Raw genomic sequence first — 25,781 nt, forward strand, 5'->3', positions numbered from 1 at the left:
GTAGGACACATGCGCTGGATGAACGCATACCCACGTATCGATACCACATCGTTTCCTTGACACTATCAATATATTTAGCCCGATACGGGTTTTCGTGTTACCATTTAGTCCGTTTCGCGGTAGATAAGCGAGTTGAATGTGCATCTTGTTTGACTATAAATAGACAGTTATTAAAGGACGTTATGAAGATCGTTTAAGGATCTCGCCGTGCTGTTCAGGGTCCATTCCGCTCATTGGTTATTTCACGAAAAGCCCCAGCTTGTAAGCGCTAAATCGAGGCGCGCAGCCCAAGCGGTAAGACGACTCATCGTCAACTAACATCTCTTGGCTATCAACCTGATGAGTACTTACTACTTCTCGTCAACAACTTCTCAAGAACAAGCCTTTAGTATTGCTGCATTGTCTCAAGTAAGCGAGGCCCTTTCTGGTAACTCCGGTGAGATGCGCCTTGACTAATCAGTTCACTCTCATGGAACAGGACCACAATGGCTGTAAGAGGTGAAGACAAGACTGATACAGAGACGCCAGCGAGACAGCGGAAGGCTCACAAGAAGTCTCGTCTCGGATGTAAAAACTGCAAACTGAGGAGTGTCAAGGTGAGCTGATTGCTGTAAATCTTGTCTACCAGCCCCATATCTCAGTCGCACGCTTCACATCACCTCAGCACTAACATCTGTTCAGTGCGATGAATCAAAACCATCGTGCAAACGTTGTACCTCATCGGGATTCGTCTGTTCATTCACTCAGATAGCCCCCTCATCCTTCCAACTCGCACACCAGAGCGCAGGGCCAGTCTTCTCAGTGGTCGATAAGTCTCTCGGTCCTATCAACCCTGGTTTCAGAGTCCCCATCATCCAGCCTGTAAAGGGTGGTGTCGGTGAGATTATACTAGACGATACTGCCCTAGCTGCCATTGAGAGGTTTCGACTAAGGACTGTGTTTTCTGTTGGTACACAGAAGACGAGAAGTGTTTACAGTGAAGGCGCGTTTTTGCTGGGATTGAAGGTGCGTACTCACCAGTCTTTTTATCGTATTTGACACTGAAATATTTATAGCATCCTTTTCTCATGCATGTCTTCATTGCTCTGGCTCTTCTTCATGATCAGTATCTTAACCCTTGCCAAACATCTTCTCACCGCACGGCACTCGCCTTTCACTGGTATCAAGCGACAGCCCTCTTCCACCGCCGTCTCATGGCAGCAGGATCAGTCCCCGATGTGTCAAAACTTTCTGGCTCTGAACGCGACTCCCTCTGGGCATCAGGAGCACTTCTCGGCGCAGCTTCAATGGCTCTTTTGGATGCCGAAGACGTGTATGGAGTATGGCCTCTCAAGAAATCCGACTCTCTTGATCTTGACTGGCTGAGAATGAGCGATGGGAAGAAAGTTGTATGGAATATCGCTGACCCAACGAGAAAGGATAGTATTTTTCATCAATTGCTCAAAGAATGGGACGGTATTCCTGATGGTTCCAGACCCATTCAGCCCGATGCCCTTCCGACTATGTTCTACGAGGCTTTTGACATTGGGCCGTCTTCTACAGCTCAGAACAACCCATATCATGTCGCTGCGTCGTTACTCGCACAATTGCTTCCTCGAAGGATCGATGATAACACAGTGGTCAAGTTTCTCACTTTCTTAACGCAACTAGACCCGCGGTATAGGAAGCTACTGGAGGAGAAAGACCCCAAGGCTATGGTGTTGCTGGCATGGTGGTACACCAAAGCAGCGGCACACAGCTCGTGGTGGATGCAGAGGAGATCGGTGGTGGAGGGGCTGGCAGTCTGTATCTATTTGGAGAGGAATTGTGGGCATGAAGCAGTTATTCAGGAGCTGGTGAAGTTTCCAAGGCGTGTATTTGATGCCTGTCGTGGTAATGGAGGTTCCATGCCCGCCCAGGACAGACAGCCTTTAATAGCGGGTGTTCAAGCCTACTAGGTAGTAGTAATCACAGGACAATATTATGAACCCAGAGCATTTTAAAGACAACTTCTTATGCCCAAGACAGCTGCGAATAAGGTCAATCAATGATTGAGTCATCACATATTCTCCAAGCCTATGTGTATATTGCCTTCCAAAAGCTTGAGTTAATTGGGATTTTTCAGCGTATTAGCTTGATATATCTCGTGGAGACGTCACAGTCTAAGCTTTCACCATTAATTAATCAACCGCGTTTTAGAACCCCGATAGATGAATGCGGCTTGAGACGCAGTCCAACCGATTTGGCCTCAAGAAGCCCGTGCACCCAGATTGAGCTCTTATCGATAGACAGGCGTGGTGTGGAGTGCTTTGGGTGCCTGCCGGCGTTGAGTAACCCCCCGCGCATCAGGTGCTACCTTTAAACTTATAACTTTTTGTCTATGACTCTTTTGAATCCCAAACTTCAAAACAGTCAGACCGAGACGTGGCGCAGCTCTTTTCGAGAATCACTTTAAATTATTTAAATACTTCTCTGGCCTTCAATCTCCCTTAACACTTAATACTCTATACCATAAATCGCATGACATCACCAGGGGAGGCGAGCATCCTTCGGACGTTTATCCTAGCGACAAGAATACTTAGGTAACTCAGCATAAGCTGAGGGGAGCCTTTGCTGGGTTTATTTTGGCATCTCACAAGTCTTGTCATAATGTCAACGAAGCCATTAGCGCACGAGAAGCGCAAAGGCGAATCGGTTCGTATATCCTTGGGATACACGAAGTGTATACTAATGCTTGACATATAGGCGCTCAGCGATTTCGCGGATTTTGTAGAGCAACAGCAAAACTTACGGTACCCGACCGCACGAACGACGACGACGGACGCTGCCGAGACAACGGACGCAAATACCGAACATCACGAAGAGCTTGATGAGCTATTCGATAACCTAGACCTTGCGGAATCAGCACCGCGAGTGCCTCTCAAGGAACTTCTGCTTGGATCGGCCGAGGACACATCGAAGCAATTGGAGGAAATCATCTCTGACCGATTAGAGGAAGGTTTCGGCGAATGCGTTTTCGAGATTGGATATGAGAATCATGGCGAATCGATGAGCCTGACCCTCGATCAATGGAATCAGGCGTTCAAGACACTTCAGGAAGCCGCAAAGGGAGTGCGCGCCGACTGCGACCTGTTGTTAACCAAGAATGTCGGCGGCGACCTTGAGGCCGCGAGCACTACCGACAAGCCTACCAAGGACAAGAGCTGCAGTGGCAAGGTGCTGATCCGTCAGAATCCCGCAACAATAGAGGATGTAATTGAAACCCGGATAGCCGTGGTAGGGAATGGTGAGTTATTCCGAGTTCCACCCGGTGAGTACCACTATTGACACGTTGCAGTCGACGCAGGCAAGAGTTCCATGTTGGGCGTGCTCGTAAAGGGAGATCTTGATGATGGACGAGGTAAAGCTCGCGTCAATCTCTTCCGGCACAAGCACGAAATAGAGTCAGGACGAACCAGTTCGGTTGGCATGGAGATCATGGGCTTTGACACCATGGGCAAGGTCGTCACCTCTGACACCCCTGGGCGTATGTCACAATGATTCTTGACTAACACGAAGGACCATACTGACATTATGTAGGCAAATTGTCTTGGGAAGAAATTGGCAAGAGGAGTGCAAAGGTCATCACCTTCACTGACTTGGCTGGCCACGAGAAATATCTTCGAACGACAGTATTCGGATTGCTCTCGAGCAGTCCAAACTATTGTCTTCTGATGGTCGCGGCAAATAACGGTCTTATTGGCATGAGCAAAGAGCATTTGGGTATTGCTCTGGCTCTCAACGTTCCCGTTATGGTTGTCGTCACCAAGATCGATATCTGCCCTCCCAATATTCTGGAGCAGACATTGACCCAGATCACCAAGATAATGAAGAGTCCTGGAGCTCGAAAGATCCCAACTTTCATCAAGACTCGCGAGGAATGCATAAATACAGCGACCCAGTTTGTCAGTCAACGGATATGCCCTGTCTTCCTCGTCTCCAACGTTACAGGGGAGAATCTTGATCTGGTGAGGACCTTCTTGAACATTCTCCCCCATCACGGACGCTATAACTCGGATGCCCCATTCGAGTTCCACGTCAACGACACTTTCTCAGTACCTTTCACAGGTACTGTCGTGTCTGGCATCATCAAGTCTGGTGTCATTCATGAGGGTGACAACGTTCTCATCGGGCCTGACTCTTTGGGCCAATTCACACCAACCTCTGTCAAGTCAATTGAACGAAAGAGGATACGAGTCCCCGCTGCATCGGCTGGACAGTCTGCTTCTTTCGCTTTGAAGAAGGTCAAGCGCAAAGACGTGCGCAAGGGTATGGTGCTTCTTCCCAGGATCGAAGGCCAAGTGATGCCAAAGGTGCACCGTGAGTTTGTTGCAGAGGGTAAGTATCTAGTTCAATGCCACAATGAGCCACACTAACATTGCCAGTTCTTATCCTCTCTCACGCCACCACTATTAAGACCAAGTACCAGGCCATGCTTCACGTCGGCCCTGTCTCCCAAACTTGTGCCATCATCGATATTGACCGAGCGCTCATTCGCACAGGAGATCGCGCAACTGTCGCCTTCCGCTTCGTTCAACGCCCCGAGTATCTTGCACCAGGCGACAGACTCCTGTTCCGCGAAGGCCGCACAAAGGGTCTTGGTATTGTGAAGTCGGTTGGATACGACCCAAATCATCCATTGATGCCCAACAAGGATGGAGAGAAGGAGAAGCAGCCTGTTAACTCCGAGGTTAAAGTAGGTGCTTGAAGCGCTTGAGGGAAACCGCCATGAGGCTTGATGCCTACGGTTGTCACGATACCAAGTAAGGACAAGGGTATGGCGTTTTGTTGTTTTTCAAGAAGATTATTGAATAGTCTAGCTGATCCTGATATGCTGTTACGTCTGTCTCTCGTTACTGTAGCGTTTGTTCGAATGTATGTATTGCTAGAATGGCATTTTGACTTTTCAATGCCATGAAAACCACAGTTTCAGCAATGGGTATCCTGTACTGGCCAATAAACTGTGACATGACGATATCGGAAGGCTGTAATGGGTACGAACTAGAGGTGGGTTTTCGCATCAATCTTCTTTTGTGATATAATGCTCTATCTATCTAAACCTTGAGCTAAATCTGTCAGGGTGAGCTTTATAGCAAAAGGAGCCACTTGTTCAACTTCGACTTGGCTTTTACTGGAACACAATGTGGCTCAAGGGTTGTGATGCTCTAAGATACTGAACCCTAAACACAGCCTTGGGCTGCTGCTTTCGGGGTGCTTTGAGCAGCTTTATGCCTCAAGCTGTCGTATGACGCAAGGGGAATAGTTACTGCTAAGACAGTGGTTGCACATCTGAGTGAGTGCAGGTTGTTATGATTCTTTGTATCCCTTCTAGAACGGAACCCCAGGTGAGATAAGGACAACACTATCGCCTAACTTGACGTCAATATGCAGAAACGACTGGACCGCAGATCGACTTACCTCTCACGAACAACATCTCAGATTTCCGGCTGATAGTCTGAATTTCAGTTAGAATCGACTCAGGTCGGTCTCAGAACCCCGCATACCTTGAGTTCTTCGTCGTCATCGTCCTCATCCACAGTGTAGATGGTCTCCTCGACTTCTCCCAACACCAGATTGCAGTGACTGTCGTAAGCCTGTCTATGATCAGTATCTCCTCGATAAAAGCAGTCGCAGGCCTAACTGACGTGTAGCTTTCCCTTGAGCTCACGGTCTCCTCGAAGTTTGACAAAGACAACCTCATTGAGAAGGAGTCGAACAAGGTCGAGAGGCTCCGAAACGTGATGAGGCTCTTCGCCTGTATCAGCCATGGTTATTTGGAATGGTTATTGGCTGGGTTAGGTCCGTCTCGGTGAGTGTAGTGGTGAGCTGGGCAGGGCTGAGCTGGGTATGCACCAAGGACGACTCAGTGAGAAAACGGATTTGGCAGGCTTGGAAAATCCTCGGAGAAATTGCTACATTATGCAGTAAGCCACAACAGCAGTGGATGCATCTATACCATATAACTACCCCATGTTTTGATGCAGTTAGGCAGTGCGGCTCAGGTGTGGTCCTTCCCGATTTGGGTTACACGGCAGCCAAATGCCCCTCGCGCTGAAAGAGGAGGTGTTCAGTTACATCCGAGGCCTTCCACCTTCTTCATCTTGTCCTGCCCGCTCTTTTATTTCTCTCATGGTTTTGTCTTTACTGTTTTTCGCGACAACTTCAGTGCCATGCTTTGGCGACAATCCCTCCTAAGACGGACCCGTCTCGATCATCCATCGACATCTCCACTCGCTTTCGCGCTACGGATCTATGGTTCCTCGCTAATACACCAACGACCCGCTGAGGTGGGTCGAAGACGATGGTTAGCATCAATATCTCCCCCGGTTTCAACTTCGGCCTCGACTTTTGCGCATCTGCGAGGCAATTCACCACCAGACGAAAACGATACCCACCGTCCCACGGCTTTAGATGCACTACTCAAAGCTATACGGTGTCAAGAGACTGGTCGTATCCTCCCAACGTTGCAGGCCTGGGTCCAATCGTTGGTCAGCGATAATGTTGAGGTTGCCAACGCAGCTCTTCAAGAGCTAGCGGGGCTTCCTGTTGCGACATTCTCTGAGATTCTTCGAGCACTTGACCCCGTTGCAAACAAAGATCTCGATGTTGCACACGATATCGCCATTTCTTCTGGTGAAATGCAGTTCACAAACGCACACCACGTTGTAGACAAATTCGGCGTGCGGTATCAGCATCGCTTTGTCCTCGACGCCTTGAAAACTGTGACTAAAGCTCGTCGTGATGGTGGCCGTAACCTTGTCCTCTCTGACTTCGAAATCCTCATCCGTTGTGCGGGAGCTGCTGGAGACTTGGCAGATGTTTTCTTCTTTTTCAGTGCAACTCAAAGATATGGGTTGGGGTCAAAACGCAGCACGAGAACTTGGAACGAGTTCTTCAAGGCTCGCTTTATGACCGATCCTGTATACTACCAGTATCACCGACAGAGAGTCCTTTATAAACCTCGTGAGGGGTACAAAATATATTTCAGGATGCCTCTCCACAACCTGAAGCGACTGGAAAGTCTCCGACACAGCCGGAATGCCCTTGGCGTGACCCCCTTCAATCGTCAACGACATCGGCAATGGGCAGACAACATGCTATGGAAGCGTAAAAAGACAGGTTTCCAAAGTTACTTCGCACATTGGCGCCGCAGCAAGAATTCTGGCGTTCTACTCAATGAGGAACTGCTTTGTACCACTCTGATTGCATTTGCTCGGAGTGGCTCGTTCCAACATATACGAGGCATTGTCCTCAAACGAGGTTTCGGTATCGGACTGGTAGAAGACAGAAAGACCGGCACCTTCACCGTCAGTGGTTTTAAGGCGTTTCGTCCAGGCAATCCACGAGCTCCCACTGAGCGTCTTCTGAATGCTATCGTCGAAGCATTTGGGTCCATGATGCGTATTCGGCTGGCATGTCAGCTCCTCATCCACGTCTCTAACGCCTACCAAATACCCATTCCACCCGAAACATGGTGTAATCTCCTCAACTGGGCCTATGTCTGCGGAGTTAAATCAAATCAGCGTCAGCGTCGGTTCATGTATTTCTTTCCTCTCTCTTCAAACGTGACTACGTCAATGGTTACCGAGATTTGGAACACAATGACTTCAAAACCTTACAACGTCGAGCCTTCGTTCGAAAGTTACGTCGTCTACATCAATTCGCTTATATTTAAGCGTAATTTCAGTTCGGCATTGGACATGATACGCGACCATGCTGTTCCTCATTACCGTCAGCTTGAGAAACAGCAATTACAGAGCGTGTTTGACGACGTTCTTCAGGAAGCCTCGGAGCCCAGCCACAGCCGCCGAACAATTGAATCACAGAAGGAGCACGCTTGGTATCAGATCGCGAAATGCCTGGGAAATCTCCTTAGTACCGCTTCCAAGGACAGTCGCCAGCGAAAAGGTAACTTTGCAACTACTGCCATACCACATATCATCACAGAATTCAGCGAATTTCTACACGATCAGATACGATATCGCACCTCCCAAGGCTACGTATGCCTGGAACGCTCAATGGAAGTGCCACGCTTCAAATGGGTTACAAGTGTACGAACAACACTGCCTCAGTTAAAGGGCGGCGTGGAAACGCAGATGATGGTGAGCAAGGGCGTGGTTGAAGAGGCAGAAACCTACGAAGAACGCAAAGAGAACTGGCCTAGAGACTTCGAGATGAAGATACTCGAATGGAGGCGTAAACCGCAGCCCAGACCCCGTGCGAAGGGACCTGCACCCGAGAGGACAGCCGTGGATAGGTGGGGGTGGTGGAAGAATTTAGAAGATGAATTAATGGTGTAGATACAAGGTAATGGTTTTAGATCTAGACTAAAGTCATATAGATGCCATTCATCATAGCCTTGACGTAGTGAGTCAAGAGGCGTTTGTCTTCACTTACTGGATGGTTCATTCGTCAATCGTGATAGCCAACTTGACATAAACAAGAATGGCAGATGATAGCAAAATCTGATTCATAACTGCTATATTCGGGTGTCATCTTATCGTGGGTATCTAATCCTGCCATAGCCTCCTGATAGTCTCTGTCGGAGACATGCGTGTCATCCGTGGTATAACTACATACATAAATTCCAACAAGGTATACAAAAATGACAAGCTCTTTTCCATTGTTTTTTCTGTTCCCATCTTGTTCTGTGGTCCGGTCCAGACCATCTTACAGTTGGCTTTGTTACATATCCAAAAACGCAATACAGAACCAAAGTCATAATAAGGAAATGACAAAGGGAAGTAAATAGGTAATTTGATACGGAACCAGCCCGTTGAAATTCAAGATGCTGCTTCGGCGAGGACGCTCAAAAGGCTCACTGCTGCACCGCCAATGCCAACAGCGCCAAGAGCTTCACCCCATTTCTTTCTTCCCTGAGGGCGGTCTTCCCTCCTGGTGCTTCTCCTATCGCGATCTCTGTCACGATCCCGGTCACGGTCACGGTCTCGGTCACGATCACGATCTCTCTCGCGATGGTACCGCTTTCCGCTGTCGTAGTAATAGTCGCCATGTCTGTCGCTTCGTGAGTGGCGATCTGCACTATCAGAGTATCTTCGCGAACGTCGCGATGATCTGGTAGGGCTCTGTCGCCGGCGCTCGCGATGATGATCATGGTCACGATCACGATGGCGATCGTCCCTGTATGATCGGGGACTTCGAGCATCAACCTCGTACGGCTCGGGGTCGAAGCGCACGTGGTTTTCGTTTTTGTTCTTAAGAATTGGCTTCGGCATTGTGGTGCTCGAAGGAGATGTTGGGTTCTTTGTGGGAGGATTGACGATATACGGATAACTCTTGGTTCCTTTCTCAGACGACTTATCTTCTTCATCGTCTGAGATGTCGGATTCGTCAAAAACTCCGCTATCATCATCGTCATCTTCCCGGCTGCTCTTCGAATCGCGCCGCTCAGAGTGGTGGTCGTGCTTGCGAGGCGGAGGACCACGTCTTGAACGAGCAGCTCGACAGGCAGCACTTTCACGAGCGAACTCGGACACTTGTTCTCGAGTCAAACGGCCCAAGACTGCAACGTAGTCTGGGCGAGCCTCATAGCGCACACCAGCTCGTTCAAGGACCTCGGGGCTAACTAGCTCCCGTCTAATTCTGGTCCACTGAGCATCAGGAGGAATCTCATTACCCCATCGGTCAGGAGCAAGTCGAGGAGCGCTGCTCCGTGGACTGCTACCGTAAGAGGGGGGCCCGCTACTGATATGATGAGGCATAGGGGGCATGGAGCGTGGAGATGACTCGATGTGGCGTGTGATTGGGGAACTCGACAACTCTGGGACATCTGGCAAACTGTTTGGTGGCATCTGTCTATGCCCGGGAGATAAACTGTACTGGTCGTTGCCCTGGACATTCAGATTTGCCATACGCGTGTTGAGGCTATCCATGGCGAGTAGATCCTGGGTCGACACCATTGCCATGGAGTAGTCGGATTCATTGTCGGCATCTCTTGGGGACGACGAAATAGGCTCTCTCGCGGAGTCGCTGTTTGACCTTCCTCGCCCACCAGTGATAATAACGGGTGGATATTTTCTGTAGGGGCTGCTGTCAAGCTCTTGGGGAGAGGTGGGCTGTGATCTTGCTTCATGCTCCAAGAGACCCCTCACGGTGGGATAGTTACCGCCGTACTGGTTCTGAACGGACTCGAGCTCGCGAACGTATGCTCGTAGAACATCCTGACGCTGTGTTAGTCGTAACGATCTACAAGGGAGATTTGATCAACACGTACTTTGTGTTTGCGTAGCACTTGGGGGGAGAACCCTTGATCTTCGAGCTCGATCTTGAACTCGCGCCAGAGACCATCCTCGTCTTCGGTAAAACTGCCCTCGTTGCGGTTTCGGAACAGCTTAGTGGCGATTTCGTCAACCACATCCTTGATTCTCTCAAGTCCCGCCTGGCCTTCGACAACCCTGGTGGGTCTGTTCTCGGCATGCAGCTGAACGGCGTCGAGAAACATCTCTACACTGGTCTTGTCCCCAGCCAGTTTGTGCTTGATGACCGAGAGTTCTTGATCGCGCTGGCGCTCATCTTCTGGCATGACAGCGCGGCCGTCCCCATACTTATCTAGATGACGCTCAAGTTGGCCGAGGGTGAATTCACAGTCATCGACGAGAGGCTCGAGCTGGCGACTGTAGACGGACGAGGACGAGGAAGAGGCTTGGACATTGCTGAGAACAGAGTCTTGATCGGCTGCTTCGATGCGCAGATGTCGTAGGGCTATATGTAGATTTCGAACCGCAGTCGCGACGTCGGTAAATGGAAGACCTGACTGTTTGGCGCGAAGGTAGAGGGTTCGAGCGAAAGCATCGAGAGCATCGATGCGTTGGACGGTTGAGCCGCCGCTCATGGCTTGTTGTCTGAGCTCAGACGAGCTTCGATAGTGATGTTAAGCTAAATGTGTAATATAGTATAGTATAGTATAATCGTGAGTCGACGTTGCAGAGGTTAGAAGAGTGGGCGCTCTCGAGTAGTTGTTAGTGCCCAGTAAGGAGCAGGTAGAGAGAGCTGTGTTGTTAAAGTGCAGGAGTTGGGTAGATGCCAAGTAAATAAAGGCAGGTAGATATGTTCCAGGGATAAATAAGAAGAGAGCGGCAAGGAAAGTAGAAGGGTTGGGACGGGAAGAAAGGGAAGATTGGATGCTACAGTAGAAGATGATGGAGGGGATGGTTTATCAGGTTATGGATCGATCCATAGGATGAAAGCCCAGTTCACCTCAGTCCAGATGAAGGTTGGGGGGGAGAGGTACAAAGACGTAGGTAGTAAGTATCCGTTTGGCTGGAACAGGCACGCGGAAGAGGCGTAGGAGCAGAGAGAGGAACAGCCATCACTTGATGGAAGGGTACCAGGGAGTGTGTGTGGGTGTGTAGATTTCGGGCTTAGACAACCGTAATTGTACAAGTACACTCACTGAAGTGGTGATGTTTGATGGTGGGTGATGGTACCTAGGTCAGTACATACCTAGTAGCGAACCGTCCTCGTGGTTAAACGCTCCAAGTTTTTGGTAGGCAATTGTATGTTCCTCAGTGTCGCTCAGCATGATTACTCGTGTGACAGTGATCTCACTGGCTCATCCTCGTGATTCGGATCCATTTTACTTCACTTCACTTCATTTCATTTCATTTCATCTCTACTCTTGTCTTCTCATTGTTGTCTCCCAGGCAGAGAAAATAGGCCACCCCCTGTAACCGCACCCTAATTCCGGGGAGCAGTGGGGAATGGCCCCCGGTCTTTGTCCTGGGTCTAGTGACGTAGGTAGCCGCTGTCTACGCTAACAGCCTTACATCATCGCTTGTGCATTTGCAAGGCTGGTCTCTGGAGATCTCTGTCGCTGCAGGGTTCGCGACTGGAACTTGACGCTGGAATTAGATCGCCAGCTGTGTCTATGACCACCCTCTCGAGTTATAGTAGGTACCTTCGTTTCAGTTTGATCTCTGACGCTCAAGTAATTGGCGCTGTACTTCCTTTCTTTACGAGCGAAAACCGTTTTACGGCGTATTTTTTGCCTCTTGGGTCTTGAACTGCGCCACCCGCTCGGCAACGGGGCGCAACGTGGGGCATTCTCATAGACCTAAGCTGAATTAATTTAGCGGCATCAAGAAACTCTCCAGGCCCAGGACAGGACAAAATGACGACGGGACGGGAACTGAACACAAACGGTCGCAGGGTCCCTTGACTTTACCCGGAGAGGGACGTGTCACTACCTGCCTCATGCTCATGTACAAGAGGTGATCAAGTGTTTCAGCTTGCTCGACTCCTGTCTATCATTTCATCACCTACTGTACCTCCGGCCTCAAGGATCATGGCTTGCTTTTCTCAACCAGTCCCTTGCTTTCTGGTATTTGCTGCTGGGAATAACTTGATGGAGACATCATCGGTAAAGACCGACATCATCATCATCATCATCAGTCACGACTTCGTACTCGGCCTCGGCCTCTTGGCTTATTGCTACGTTGTAGCTGCTTGGAGTCTCTAGTCTCTCGGCTTTCTCCATTTGTCATCCGTTTTCCTTCTAGAACATGACTAAGTTTCGCAATGCGCTCCTCATTCGCCTCTAGCTTTTGTCCTTGTGAGAACGTCGCTTTTGCTGCAATTCCCCACTACCTAACTACTAATCGATGGGTTCTTCCTGTACTTCTCATCTCCACCAACCAACCGAATGAACCGAAATCGATCTACAATGCAGGTCTCGCATGCTGTTCAAAAAAAGAAAATTTTTCTTTTTTTTTTTTTTTTTTCCTTATCTCTTTTCTCTAATGCATAAATGTTTGCATGGTTTGATTCATGTACTCCACTCCTATTGCACACGTCCTCGGTTACCTGCAGCCTCTCTTTCAAGCCGTGCAAGCCTCTATCTATCATCTGGTAGTTCGGCTCCATGCATTAGCTACACAACCCTTCCATGCCGGCAGTGCTTCCGCGATGAGCTTTGGCCCATTTCCAGGCTGTGCTCGTAAACTCGAGGCCAACACTCGTTGACTGACTAATCGACTGGGACTGGGTAAAGAAACAGGCAACCATTTGAGAGAGTCTCTGACGCTGATCGATAGTCATACATACTTTCGAGGCTTTGATATCCGATTGTACTGTACTTTCGGGTCTCCATGATACGCGGTGACTCACTCCCGTAAGAGATCAGCACGTCATGTCCCAAAGAGCCAATGGTTGATGAACCACCACGCTGGCTGCACGTAACCGCAGCGCAGGGCTTAACGAAAGGCCGATTCCCTCACAATCCATACTTGCTCGGTCCTTACACTGCATGCTCCGGTTCCATAGCCGCTCAATGGTACTTCGTGGTTCGTCGCAATATCCCGACGTCTCTGAAGCATTCGCGACTAGCAACAGAATTATGCGGCTGCCTTTTCTCAAAGCGAGTAGTTATTGCATTGCATGTCACGCAGTGAGCAGGTTCCGTCGAGCTTGGTTGCACGTTTCTGTCTGTGACGCCGAGATTAAACCATCCTTTCTTTTGATACGCCTGTCTCTATCTCTCTGCAACTGCATCGGTAGATGAGATGCCATACGCAACCACCCAACTCTGCTATGCTGACCTCACAATATCGCTGTTAACAAACATCTTTGTCTGATAACCCAAAGTCTCATCAACATGTGATCCTAATTAACACATCAACACCCACCCCCCTCTTGGCTCCAACGTGCGCCGTGTGTAGCCGATCTCCTTAGCTTTGAGCTCTACCCCGCGTCTCTTTATGCTTCACCACGGTTCCTGGGCGTAGGCTCGCCTATGTTCTTCCAATAGACTCTTCGAACCTGGAACCCCTCCACCCATAAGCAAGGCCCTAGGACTAGCTCCGTTGGTGTCAGAATGAACACTGCGACTTTCAGCCGCATACCATGTGGTGTCGCAGACCGGGAATGTGCTTCCAGGTGAGAGCCTCCGTAGCGCGTTCTTCTGGTTGCCTTCTTCGAAAACCTTCTTTGCTCCATAACTCTAGATTGCTAGCTTCTCGAGTGAGTATGCCTCCACCTTGCGGCTGATCAGCTGGCCTGTCTCTCGGGTGCTTCGCTGCACCACTTCGCCGCCCGACACAACCTTGCTCTTGGTGGGCAGTTGCTTCGTCTTGAGGCCCAACGGGAGCATTCGAGATTCCTGACCCTCCAACTTCATAGGAACTGGGTTGTTTGTGTTCCATGGTTGTCGGCCGGTGCCGCTCTTCTGAGATGCAAGGCCGAACCGGACTGCCTCGCCAACGATGCCGTTGAGGTACACGGCCTCCTCCAGACCTTCGAGAGCCGCAGTCACCTCAAGCTTGAGTGCCGTCAACAGGTCGCCTGTCTCAGACTTATCGCTTGAGATGGCATCGTTCAACAGCCATCCTCCAGCGCCGACGGCATCAATACACCGACCGAGAAGGTCCGAGATCAAAGTGATCACACCGTCCGGGGGCGGGTCGTTACCCTCGGAGTCAAAGCTGGTTGGGTCGATGTACAGCGATGTCCACGCACCTCGGACAAGTTCCACTCGTAGGGTGTAGATTAGCGACAAGATCTCCTCCGTCTTGAGCGTAGCTCGGATGGCCTTGACTGTGGTGACAGCCGGGAGCCGCCATAGCTTAGCGAAAGCCAACGTGAGTCCCCGCGAACGGCTGCTGCTATCATCTCCAAGGTAGTACTCCGTGATCGCAATGTCTCGCTCAAGATCGTCAAGGTCCATCTCGTAGTTTTCCGCCCCGTCATGTGCCTCGTCTTTCAAAAGCTTGTTGTTAGCTGGCTTCTTGGGATCAGGGATGAGGTCAAGATTGAGCATCAAAGCTCGGATAGCCAGAAGTAGCTCCAGTTCGCCAAGCTGAGTAGCTTGAAGGTAATTCAACACCAGTGTCATGGATGGGTCAGCATCAGTCAAGCTTGTCAGAAGGTCCTCGACAATGGTTTTGCTGTCGAGAGCTTCCACATCCAACTCTTCTCTGAATGCAGCCTTCAAGTTTGAGAGGGTCAGGTGCCCAGCAACAACCAAATAAGATGTAACGTTCGTGTCGGGCAGAATCAGCTGGAGCTTAGGTCGTGATTCCGGGGCTTCGGTTGTAGAGATAGAAAAGGTTCGCCCGATCGCATAGAGTACCCAGCGTCGATCCACAACAGCGTATGAGTTGCCTCCCGTGTGCCACTCCCATTCAGGCAGTTCCTGGGCATCCTTCTCTTTTGCTTCGGTGCTCTCGCTCGCTGATCGAAGACCCACGCGAAATCGCTTCCGTAGGAGACCTTCCCACTCCCCAAGGTCACCCTTTGTAAGATGCGCGTCTGCAACTTCGAGCTCGTTGCGAAGCTTATTCATGTATTGCTCAGTCATCGAGCCAGGGACATATTTGGAGAAGTCTGCTGATAGCTTATCGGTCTTGGCCTTTTTCGCTGGGATTTCAGTGGCAGTTCCACGACCAATAGAGTCAATCAGAAGGCCCTGTTTGCGTCGCTTGCCGTGGCTCTTGGGGGGCTCAATCTGGATCGAGACAAGGACGTTGTCAATCAGAGCCACGGCTAGCTCCTGACTTCGTAGGTAGCTAATCAACTGGCACGACTGGGGCTTCTCATCCTCCTCAAGGACCTCGGAGAGATCGAGGGGTGCATTGGCATGGATGGATCTATACTGGTGGTTGTAGAGACTAATCGACTCGGGTGAGCATGACAGGACAAATGGTCGAGACAAACGAGCGAAGGAAACTGCGTTCTCCATATGCACCACAGACTTGAGCTTCGGAACAGGAGTGGTAAGGTCGTAGATATTGAGAGCGCCTTGTTGTAGCTGCATGAGCAGAGCTGCTTGTACATCAATTTGGTAGGTAGTTGTATCAGTGCCACGGGGCGAAGGAGTGCCGATAGGAGCGATCTCGAGAGGTGATAGCTTCTGAATGTCAGAGGTTGTTGAAGTACCTGCGGCGACAGCGAGGACAACCAAGTGACGACTCTCCTGGCTCTGGCTCAATGTCTTGGACACGAACGCAACCAGCTCCGGCTCAGAAGCAGGTGTTTTAGGGAGCGCACTGAAAATCTCAGGCTTATCCTTGAAGATACCTTCGCTGAACTCGGCAAGCGTGCCCGAGGTAACGTAGTCCACCTCAAAGCTCTCGATCTGGGTAGCGATGGCATCCTGCAATGCTGACTTTGAGGGTGAGGTCCACTGGATCGCAAGGGTTTCGGAGGAAAGTGAGATAAATTCTCCGTTTTCGCAAACTGCAATTACATCGCCAGTACTAGAGGTCTCTGACATACTGGAAGAGCATGTCAAGTATCGAACAGCTGAAGACTTGAGAACGGGGGAGGCGGTCGTTGTGGAGGTAGTCTTGCCATCCTGGTGGACAACATCTTTAAATAGAGTGATCTTTTGGCCTCTAGAATCGCGAGTAGAGATATATGTGTATCGAGAGACGTCGTTGGATCCAGCTCGTCGGATTCTAACCGAGTAAGGAGCGCAGGTAAAAGATTCTTGAGGAGGAATAGGATAAGAAGTGATCAATCTCGAAGCCGGAACCTGTGCAAAGTCAGCAACAATCTACCCGAAATCTGGTGAGAAAGCATACATCATATATGCTAATGGTTTCTCCATCCACACCAACAACCAGTTCTGTCCTCTTTCTCTTCTTCTGACCATCGCGCAAACCATACACCTCCCGCGCAACGATGCGGCCTTCAGTATGGTCCAAGGGTCGGGGGAGGGTCGCCAGCACAAATGGCTTGTGTATTCTATACTCGGAAGCCATGGCGACTACGGTACTACAATGATGAATTATACCGTGGGCTGAAAGAGATACAATTCGTTGTATCGAGACTTTCGACCTACACTTTTTCCTTCGACGATCGACAGGTGAAGCTTCACAAAAAAAAAAGTTGGAGCGGGCCGAAACAAATTCCGTTGGTGGGGCGGGATCAGTGGGTCTCAAACGCCTGCCGCCAAAAATGATCCCTGACGTAGAAGAGAAGGTACGTATCTAGCGCGAATCGACGCGTTCAGTGGTTTCTACCATTTCCATTAACGCGTACCCTGGCTAGGCTCTTTATTCAACTATATCCACGGGCAACGCTTTCAGTTCATTCACATCAAGACAAAGGCTCGCCTCGCATTGGAATCTTTGTTCTATTACTATAAGATTCTACTAAACTTTGTTTCTTTTTGCCTTCCCAAGAATCCATATTCCGGTGTTACATTCATGAAATGGTGGTCTAACATTAAGCTTAAAGGTGCTTAGAACATCGAAATCTCCAGCTCGTTGTATGCTGACACCGCAACTCTCGCAGCTTTCGACGCATCAATGGGATCAGTCTTGGTCGAGAGGATGGCCCAGGAAGGCATGAGGGAACCTGAGGTGAAGAAAGTCCACCCTTTCTTTGCTAAGGGTCCTGCTCCCGACGTTGCCAACCCCCCAAACAGCGCAGAACCGTCGCCTAAAGTTTTGAGCAGCGAAACTCCTCGTGAAGACGCTGAGCCAGTTCCAGAGACTCAACCCAGTAGAAGACGTCGAAAGGCCGACGCGTCCCTCTCACTTGATGCGCCTGGACCGAAGAGACCACGACGAAAACGCCAGGGCGATGCAGCTTCAAGCAACTCGAACGCGACTATTGAGCAGAGTCTTAGAATCATGCCTAAGGAGCCTGTCTCTACGAAACTGGAACCCGAACTGACCAGTATCGCATCTATAAACCCCACCGAGACCGCTTCACAATCCAATCCTTCGAGCAATGCGGATCCCAAAGTCAAGGGCAAAGTACTAAAATGGAACCCAAAGACAGGGACATTGGGTTCGCCCCCAAAGCCCAAATCGAAGAGCCCTCCATCTCGAATGGTGTACATGAAGTATGGACGTGACAATGCTAATCGAAAAGATATGGGGGATAAGATAACCCAGATCCTAGAAGGCAAGATATTGTTCCCACCAACACCGCCCAAGAGAAAAGGAAGGAAGGCAAAAGAGGACTGCATGGCCAAAATCGAGGATATGTCAAAGACCACACACCCATTCTTTACTGGAAAGGCAAAGCAAAACACGAAAACAGAAAGCCAATCTGCTTCCAAAGGACAGCCATCTTCGGCACGACAGACTGTATTCATGTCCACGCCAATGTCTCCTAAAAAGCCTCGGAACCCATTTATCGTGAACAAGCAACCCCCGCGGTTTGGCGTCAAGACTGGCGTAACCAGGGTGCCCGGGGCTATGCAGCCTCTGTGGCCAGCGAAGGGAATGGCTCATGTTCGTGGCTTTGATCTCGAACTTAATCCTGCCTCATTGTCGTCCGAGGAGCATATGGATAAAAAGTCCAAAGGCTCTACTGTCACAATCACCCCCGACGAGTCTGTGCTGGACAGGTTCTGCGCCAATATGGATCTTGCTGTTCTCCGAGAATCACTGCCTAGGAATCACGATAATTTTGAACCCGCCCCCAAGGAACTACGAACCCCTAGCCGGCACTTCGAAAGTGGACGAAAACTTCAAAAACGGATCCGGTCAGAACTCAGGACCCTACGGATGGCCAGCACCGTAGATAATGACGATGCGATGATGTGCGACACGTCCGAGGTTTCTGCAAGAACAACACACCCGGCAGTCAGCCGTTTATACGAAATGCTTGAGACTAGCCTTTCTGCATACGATAGATCAACGTGTGAATCTCTGGCCTGGACGCAGAAGTACGCTCCAGCTGCAGCATCAGAGGTTCTCCAGGCTGGAAAAGAGGCCTTCCTACTAAGGGACTGGTTACAAACACTGAAAGTTCAGTCTGTAACTATAACAGCCGATAATACAGTAATCAAGGCAAAGTCAAAAACAAAAGCAGTACCGAAGAAGAAGAGAAAGATGGATGAGCTGGATGATTTTATCGTCAGTAGCGAAGAGGAAGCAAACGCGATGGATGAGATCTCTGAGAACGAGGACGATTGGGCACCTGCCGGCTCAGGATTGCTGAAGAAGACAGTCGTTCGAAATGGCAACTCGGCAATGGAGCAGGGAAGACTAACGAATGCTGTGGTTATCAGTGGTCCTCACGGGAGTGGCAAGTCGGCGACAGTTTACGCAATAGCAAAAGAATTGGGATTCGAAATATTCGAAATCAACTCTGCAAGTAGACGAAATGGCAAGGATATCTTGGAGAAAGTTGGCGACATGACACGGAACCACCTTGTTCACCAACACCGCGCAGATCCCGGTTCTGGAACCATGGACGAAGATGAGACTTCTCGGGATTTGAAGTCAGGGAAGCAAGGCACAATGACTGCCTTTTTCCAGAAGTCGAGGGTCTCCAAACCACCCGCCAAGAAACCCACCGAGGAGAAATTGCCCGAAACAACAAAAGCCAGCTCGGCTAAGAGCCAGAAGCAGTCATTAATTCTGCTGGAAGAAGTTGACGTCTTATACGAGGAAGACAAGCAATTTTGGGCAACATTGATGGGAATGATGGCACAATCGAAACGACCGTTCATCATGACCTGCAACGACGAAAGCATGGTGCCTCTCCAGAGCCTTAACCTCCATGGCATTTTCCGATTCGCACCTTCACCTATGGATCTTGCTGTCGACCTCTGTCTTCTCGCCGCAGCTAATGAAGGGCACATTCTACGACGCACAGCTGTTGAAGCCTTGTACAAGTCTAGAAATAACGACCTCAGGTCCTCGCTAACAGAACTCAACTACTGGTGCCAGATCGGGGTCGGGGATCGTAAGGGAGGATTCGACTGGTTCTGCCTGCGATGGCCCAAAGGGACCGACCTTGACGAAAACGGCGATGTAGTACGAGTACTGAGTGAGGACACTTACCGCAAGGGCATGGGCTGGATTGGCCGTGACCTGATTGCTACGTGCCCTGATCCACTGGAGTCAGAAGAGGAGGCAATGAAACAGGCATGGGATTCCTGGGCATTAGATATGGGCGAGTGGAACACTATCCTGGATTTGTCATCGTGGGCCGATGGTGTCTCTCAACAAGTATCGCAAGAAAGCCAGAGGCTTGAGGCGCTTGAAGCCTTTGATGAGTTCTGCACCTCAATGAGCGATGCAGATCTCCTGACAAGCGGCACTTTAGGGATCGGATTTCAGGAGATGATCGATCCGGAACTGCCTGAAATACCAGCCAAGATGCGAGACGATTTCATCATCGGAAGCCGTCTCCTTGAGGCAGACCCCAAGGTGGTGCAGTCCTCGCCTAGTGTCAACCTCTCCTTGTCTCTCAAATCTCTATCAAGGCAAAGCCTTATGCATGCTTCACCCACACTCAACACTTCCAAGACACTCCTCGAACCACTCACAGAGAAGCGAGCGGTTGAGTCCCTTGACCACTCATTTGAGCCTCAAACCGCGCCGCTGAGCCGCATGGACCTTGCGTATGCATTCGATCCTATTGCCATAAATGAGAGGTTGTCGGCGGCCAGTTACCTTGACCCATCAGTGTTTGACAGGACCACAAAACTCATTGTCCTAGACGTGGCGCCATGGGTACGCGGGATCGTGGAGTTTGACAACACCCTGATGCAAGAGCGGCTCAAGTTGAGTAACCTCCTAAGCGAGGGGGGCAAGCGGAAGAGGATGCGCACGACGCGCAGTGCATATTCAGCTATGGAAGGGGGCGAGAGGAGAACTACACGTCGTGAGAGGTACTTTGGAGACACCCTCAACACGGTCTTTGTGAGACGTACCGCCGGCAAGGGCTGGCTGGATGCTGTGGAGAAAACAGCCCCAAGGGAGACAACAGGGAGTCTACCCAACAGTTCACCGCCGTCCTCGCCAGCATCGAGCATTTAACGAGGGCAGAACCACCCTGGGTGGGTTATGCGGTATATACCAAACGCGAATTGACTTGGAAGGATCATGATACATACGCATATAGGTCGGCAAGCTTGGTTTTTGGGGAGTCTCTTGCTCGGGATTGCACAGCACAGTCTCAGAATTACGCATATTATAGAACACATTTTGAAAATATATGTTTATAAACCAGTCCCATGTGTATCTGAACGCCGTATCATTGTCTCATGTAGCATAAAAGTCGTAAAAATTGTCAAATAAACACTCAACCAACCCGTTGCAGTACAATTCAATTCCATTCAACCCTCCCAATAGACGTGAATGACAGCAGAATAAATAAACAAATGTACGAAAAGTCATCCCATTGTCAGGCTATGTCACCACTCAGGGTGTATAGGAGCAGGCTGAACGGCGGTCCTCCTCCGCTCAGCATAGACTGGCTGGGCCTGAACATGGTGATCGTCAGCAGGATATGGCAATCGCTCAGCAGGCTGCCTCATCCTCTCATACTCAGGCCGTGGCATTCGCTCAAAGTTCTGAGGTCGCCTGCGATCAACCTCTTCGTAGTAGACAGCATCGCCACGACGTCGAGTTGTTCGCTCAACTACACGCTCACCATTCTCAGGTGAGCGGCGGCGACGATGGTTAGGTCGGTCTGAGCGGTGATGTTTGGATGAATGCTCCCAGTCTTCATGATCACCGTACAGAACACCCTTGGGCCAGACCTTGTGGGCTACAACAGCAGCGACACCAATACCGGCTAGGAGGCCAGCCGTAGTCTTGAAGAGCCCATGGTGATGATGGTTGTCGCTGCGCTTGGAGCGACGAGATGGTGAGCGTGAGCTTGATCGAGACGAGAGTCTTCCTCGTGATTTAGAGCGGGATACCATGCGAGACGAAGGTCTCCCACGAGGTGCCTGTGATCGACCACGAGAGGGCGAAGGGGTACGGCTCCTAGACAATGGCGATCGGATGGGAGACGGGCTTGGCATTCTATCATGGACAGAACTGCGACGTTCAAAGGATCCAGAGCGAGGAGAGTTCTGCATGATGGGCCAAGACTCGCTAGTGCTAGTGTCGGCAGTGATCTGTATGCGTGCGTATGTATACGTAGGCGTATATATGTAAGTATGTATGTCTCACTTGACTGAAGTTTCAAGTGTTATATAAGTCTCGGTAAGGGCACAACTCCAGCGGTAGATTTGTGCCCGATTGGGTTTTATTTGTTGTTACTTGGTGATCTGAAGCAAATTTTCTTTCTGTTGGACAAGGACCAGCGTTCTAACGTGAGAGAGTCAGAGTCAGCCCTCAGTCGCGCCAGATGGGGTTTCTGTAAGGATTGTACCTGAAGCAGGACCCACGGCTCAACAAGAAACTAACTGGAATTTGCCTTCTAAGCACTTGGAAGACTCTGGTATTTTTTACTGTGCTGTGCTTCTGGTGCTGGTGCTTATAAAAGACCTAACAGGGATGTCCTTGTTGGAGGACTAGGTAGGTTATGACGTACAAGAAGACGGAAACACGACGGGGCTATCACGATGAAAGGAATTGACAATTGCTCTTAGGGGACTGGAGATCATCCGAGGGAGACACTGTCGATTTATGAGCAAAATCCCCCAGACCGATAAGTTACAGGTCAGTGGCTTAGACGATATTGTCGATCTCTTTGAGGGATAAACATGCGGGGAGATATTGGTAGCTGAATGAAGGAATAAATGACTTGATACGAGAGAGTCAATCAGGTCCAGACCAAGAGTATAAGCCTCTTGAGCAATATAACACGCATGCCATGTCTCTTTTCCATCTGCCGTCCCTCAACGAGGCGAAGCAGGATTTGAGGATTTGATCCTATTAGTCCCCCCAAATACGATAGAGTCTTTCTTCACTGCATCTGCATCGTAAACACCCCCTGTTTATGCACACGACGTCACACTACAAGGGGTCTCCCGATGCCGCGGATCCGACCACTCACTCAGTCACTCACCCACGCCTCTGTGACATTCATCCAGTCTTGTCATTTGCTGGCTGGTAATTGACTGGGCGATGTTTTATTCGTGAGACTGGTACTCAGCGGTAAAGTGCATGTTCCTGATGAGTTGGCAATATCTCTCTCGTCTTACTCAAGCATATTCATGTCTTGTCAATTTGCGCTTTGGGTGAGATGCCTTTGTGAGGCTGCACTTGCAGGGCTAACATAAAACATTAGCACGGGTTCCTACATAAGGCGTTCGAATGTGCCAGTGTCGCCCGGTTGCTGTGTCTCTCATATATTGTTAGATATAGAGCGTGTTCTCAACTGTGTTCAAGGTGTGGATTGCCCTGCAATATCACGACCAACTCTCACCTGAGACGAGTCGAGTAAGTGAAGCATTTAATGCATTGCTCGGTATCAGCATCGACATCGTTATTGGAGTTGGGCAAAAGCTTCCTGGTGTGTTTCAGATATCGATATGGCCCATGTTAGTGACTTTGATTGTATCAGCATCCGCCTTACGGGCTTATAGGGCTTCTTCATATTAAACCTCTGACAGACATATCCTTGTCACCTTACGACAATCTCCTCATTCGAGAACATAAACGTTTTGACTGTCTAAACATACACGTGGTGACTTGGTTGGGACACTCGAGGTGAAGGCCCTGTGCATATCGGCCTTCAGTGAAGTAGTGATAGGGATGAGCAACACCTCAAAGGCATGATACAGATATTCTATATGAGTTTAATACTTATATTCTCACTATAGCGGGCTGACTTCATTCATTAGTGTTTTATATGGGGTCATCCAGTGCACCTTAGCCTTCTGCAAGCTCCACGCATGTACTTGAAAGATATAACTTGTTGGGTTAAAACTTGACCATTCATATGTCTAGCCAGTAAAGTTATTTACAGTCTCCAATGCCACAAGAGTTACCAATTCAAGATACCCTTCATATACCATGACTACAATCAGGTCTTGCAGTCTATGTTAACCAAACATTCCATCAACATGAACACAGGGACTCATGAAACACCTGATCAAACCGGATGAAAATAATCGAAATTACGATGATCGCTTCCCAAACGCACAAGAAACAGTGTACCAGTACCGAATGACTCTCCTTCCAGGTTGTGGATATGCAAAGTTCGATCCAGACCTCATACAAATCGTATATCGACGATGAAACAATGAACAATAGCATCACTTCTCGCGGTCAAACTCAGGAAAATGCATGTTATTACACATTCTTGGATTGCCTCTATTCTACACAGTGTCACCATCTGGTGTAGGTTTGTGCTGTGATGCCTACTTGGAGTGTGGGCATCAAGTGTGTTGTGGCAGTCCGTCCACAAACCATCCATCTCATCAATCTTTTTCTTTATCCTTGTGAGTATACAGCCACCAAGTGCTTCTTACGAGCTATGAACGGGCTCAGTGGATGAGCAGTCTTGAGCATTGGTGTTAACTCAGAGAAGACGTCCTCAATAAAAGGTTTGACATGGCGGTTGACTTTAAGTTTCCGTTGTCACGACAAGATTTTCCTTCGCATATACACAAGTACACTGAATTTGTTCCTGTTTCTTTTCATTATGTTTGACTCATTCACTGTCATCATCGACTTTCGTTGAAAAGCAGGTCAGTTCGCAGCATTGCATATCCCACTTCACCATCAGCCTGTGCCAGATGATGTTGGATTCCAGCATGCCTCGCTTTCCATTTGCTTCTCTTGTATTAATCCAGCTCGGTTTTATTCTTCTGCTAGCAACTCAGATTCAGCCTGAGAGGTTGGCGAGAGAAGGGCCGTACCGCCGATGCTACTTACTTGTCAATACCAGGCACCATATCAGCGGAAACCATTGTGTTGAAGGTTGTGTCATTCTCAGAACCTCACGGAGCGTGTTCCAGCATGGTATATGCATACACAACCCTAACCGTCGCCAACTCAATCTCAATGCTGTTCCAGTTTGAGTTACTCTGATCACTGCCAGGGGTCAAAAGGTATCAGTTGGCTTAAGTGGTATTAAACCCAGGGTGGATAGTCTTGCACCATCAGATTTGATATTACACCTCCATACATACATCGCCTACGGCGGGCCTGAACATCATTCAAGTCATGAGCCATTCTGGTCGTAAATATGCTTATGTCTCAAATGTTTCTACTGACAAAAGAGTATCCTGAAGTCTGACGGTGCCACTCATTGCAGCAGCGGTCAAAAGTAACGAACCCTGAATCCCAACGATGCATGATTCGCCGGGTGACCTCCAAGTGTTTCCTTCTTGATGAACGCACCCGGCCAGAAGACCTCTGCTCACCTATTTCCCGGCCGGTGCCTGTCTGGTTGCCAGGTATTAAAGCGGGAGTCCTCCCATGAAAGCCCATGACACAAGTCGTGAGATCCTGGCAAGTCACAGAACCACACAAATTCCGTGAATAGATCATTCTCTGTCTATTTTCTTTGTCTGGAGTATATAGAAGATGGTGCTTATTGATATTTCGATCTTTCCAGGCCTCAACACGCCAACATCAACCTTGGGTAGGCCACTTGGCTTACTTCAGGGCATAATGCGCAGAGAAGCGCCAATTCAAAGGCAGAGAGGGCTTTGAGACGAATGCAGGAGGCAAACAGGCAACGAAACGCTATAGCACCAGTTCCAGGGTCTGTGAGAGCATGGGCTTATCAAGTGGTAGCGCTGGCTACGGAGGTTCCAGTCTTGAATATGCAGTTTTCGGGAACAAACCCCAATGAAACGACTGGTAGTTTGTCCAATCGGTAAGCCTTACGGTGGGAGGCCTTGAAATGGACACATGCCAATACTGCGAGTCGTGCACTGCATACACCTCGTGCTCTTGAAACTGACACACGAGATAACAAAGGGAAAATCCGCATCCGCCGCAGCCCTGGCCGCGGCCGCAACCACAGCTGAGCCCTGTTCAATGCGGTTCGGCTCAGCTCAGCCCAGCCCAGCCCAGCCCAGCCAGTCTCCGACCCCGCTCAAGAATTAACTGCATGAGGCTCGAGCGAATATGAGCCCCGCAAACAAA

At 49.6% G+C, this 25,781-nt stretch overlaps 8 protein-coding genes; 4 read left to right on the forward strand and 4 right to left on the reverse strand.

Annotated features, from left to right (window-relative positions):
- Positions 1–485: 485 nt before the first annotated feature.
- On the forward strand, positions 486–1,937 carry FFUJ_07666 (ECM22-like sterol regulatory element-binding family protein; the record flags this gene model as incomplete). XM_023577944.1 has 3 exons in its annotated part: positions 486–596; positions 682–1,005; positions 1,056–1,937. The coding sequence occupies 3 exons, from the start codon at positions 486–488 to the stop codon at positions 1,935–1,937; spliced, it is 1,317 nt and encodes a 438-aa protein (XP_023430925.1).
- A 691-nt stretch (positions 1,938–2,628) lies between these two features.
- FFUJ_07667 (related to GTP-binding protein 2) lies at positions 2,629–4,726 on the forward strand (the record flags this gene model as incomplete). XM_023577945.1 has 5 exons in its annotated part: positions 2,629–2,673; positions 2,725–3,265; positions 3,317–3,505; positions 3,559–4,356; positions 4,404–4,726. 5 exons carry the CDS (start codon positions 2,629–2,631, stop codon positions 4,724–4,726), a joined length of 1,896 nt encoding a protein of 631 aa, XP_023430926.1.
- Positions 4,727–5,346: 620 nt separating this feature from the next.
- Positions 5,347–5,786, reverse strand: FFUJ_07668 (probable LSM3-Sm-like (Lsm) protein; the record flags this gene model as incomplete). XM_023577946.1 has 4 exons in its annotated part: positions 5,347–5,387; positions 5,437–5,473; positions 5,523–5,612; positions 5,664–5,786. The coding sequence occupies 4 exons, from the start codon at positions 5,784–5,786 to the stop codon at positions 5,347–5,349; spliced, it is 291 nt and encodes a 96-aa protein (XP_023430927.1).
- Positions 5,787–6,188: 402 nt separating this feature from the next.
- Positions 6,189–8,386, forward strand: FFUJ_07669 (uncharacterized protein; the record flags this gene model as incomplete). XM_023577947.1 has 2 exons in its annotated part: positions 6,189–8,312; positions 8,360–8,386. 2 exons carry the CDS (start codon positions 6,189–6,191, stop codon positions 8,384–8,386), a joined length of 2,151 nt encoding a protein of 716 aa, XP_023430928.1.
- A 415-nt stretch (positions 8,387–8,801) lies between these two features.
- Positions 8,802–10,870, reverse strand: FFUJ_07670 (uncharacterized protein; the record flags this gene model as incomplete). XM_023577948.1 has 2 exons in its annotated part: positions 8,802–10,199; positions 10,253–10,870. 2 exons carry the CDS (start codon positions 10,868–10,870, stop codon positions 8,802–8,804), a joined length of 2,016 nt encoding a protein of 671 aa, XP_023430929.1.
- A 3,105-nt stretch (positions 10,871–13,975) lies between these two features.
- FFUJ_07671 (uncharacterized protein) lies at positions 13,976–16,736 on the reverse strand (the record flags this gene model as incomplete). XM_023577949.1 has 2 exons in its annotated part: positions 13,976–16,507; positions 16,557–16,736. 2 exons carry the CDS (start codon positions 16,734–16,736, stop codon positions 13,976–13,978), a joined length of 2,712 nt encoding a protein of 903 aa, XP_023430930.1.
- A 549-nt stretch (positions 16,737–17,285) lies between these two features.
- Positions 17,286–20,762, forward strand: FFUJ_07672 (related to ELG1 protein required for S phase progression and telomere homeostasis; the record flags this gene model as incomplete). Its single annotated transcript, XM_023577951.1, has 1 exon — positions 17,286–20,762. One exon carries the CDS (start codon positions 17,286–17,288, stop codon positions 20,760–20,762), a length of 3,477 nt encoding a protein of 1,158 aa, XP_023430931.1.
- A 377-nt stretch (positions 20,763–21,139) lies between these two features.
- FFUJ_07673 (uncharacterized protein) lies at positions 21,140–21,811 on the reverse strand (the record flags this gene model as incomplete). The annotated part of the gene is made up of 1 exon (XM_023577952.1): positions 21,140–21,811. The coding sequence occupies one exon, from the start codon at positions 21,809–21,811 to the stop codon at positions 21,140–21,142; it is 672 nt and encodes a 223-aa protein (XP_023430932.1).
- Between the last annotated feature and the right edge of the window lie 3,970 nt (positions 21,812–25,781).

The sequence above is a fragment of the Fusarium fujikuroi genome, chromosome FFUJ_chr05, assembly GCF_900079805.1.
Source record: "Fusarium fujikuroi IMI 58289 draft genome, chromosome FFUJ_chr05".
Taxonomy (NCBI): domain Eukaryota; kingdom Fungi; phylum Ascomycota; class Sordariomycetes; order Hypocreales; family Nectriaceae; genus Fusarium; species Fusarium fujikuroi.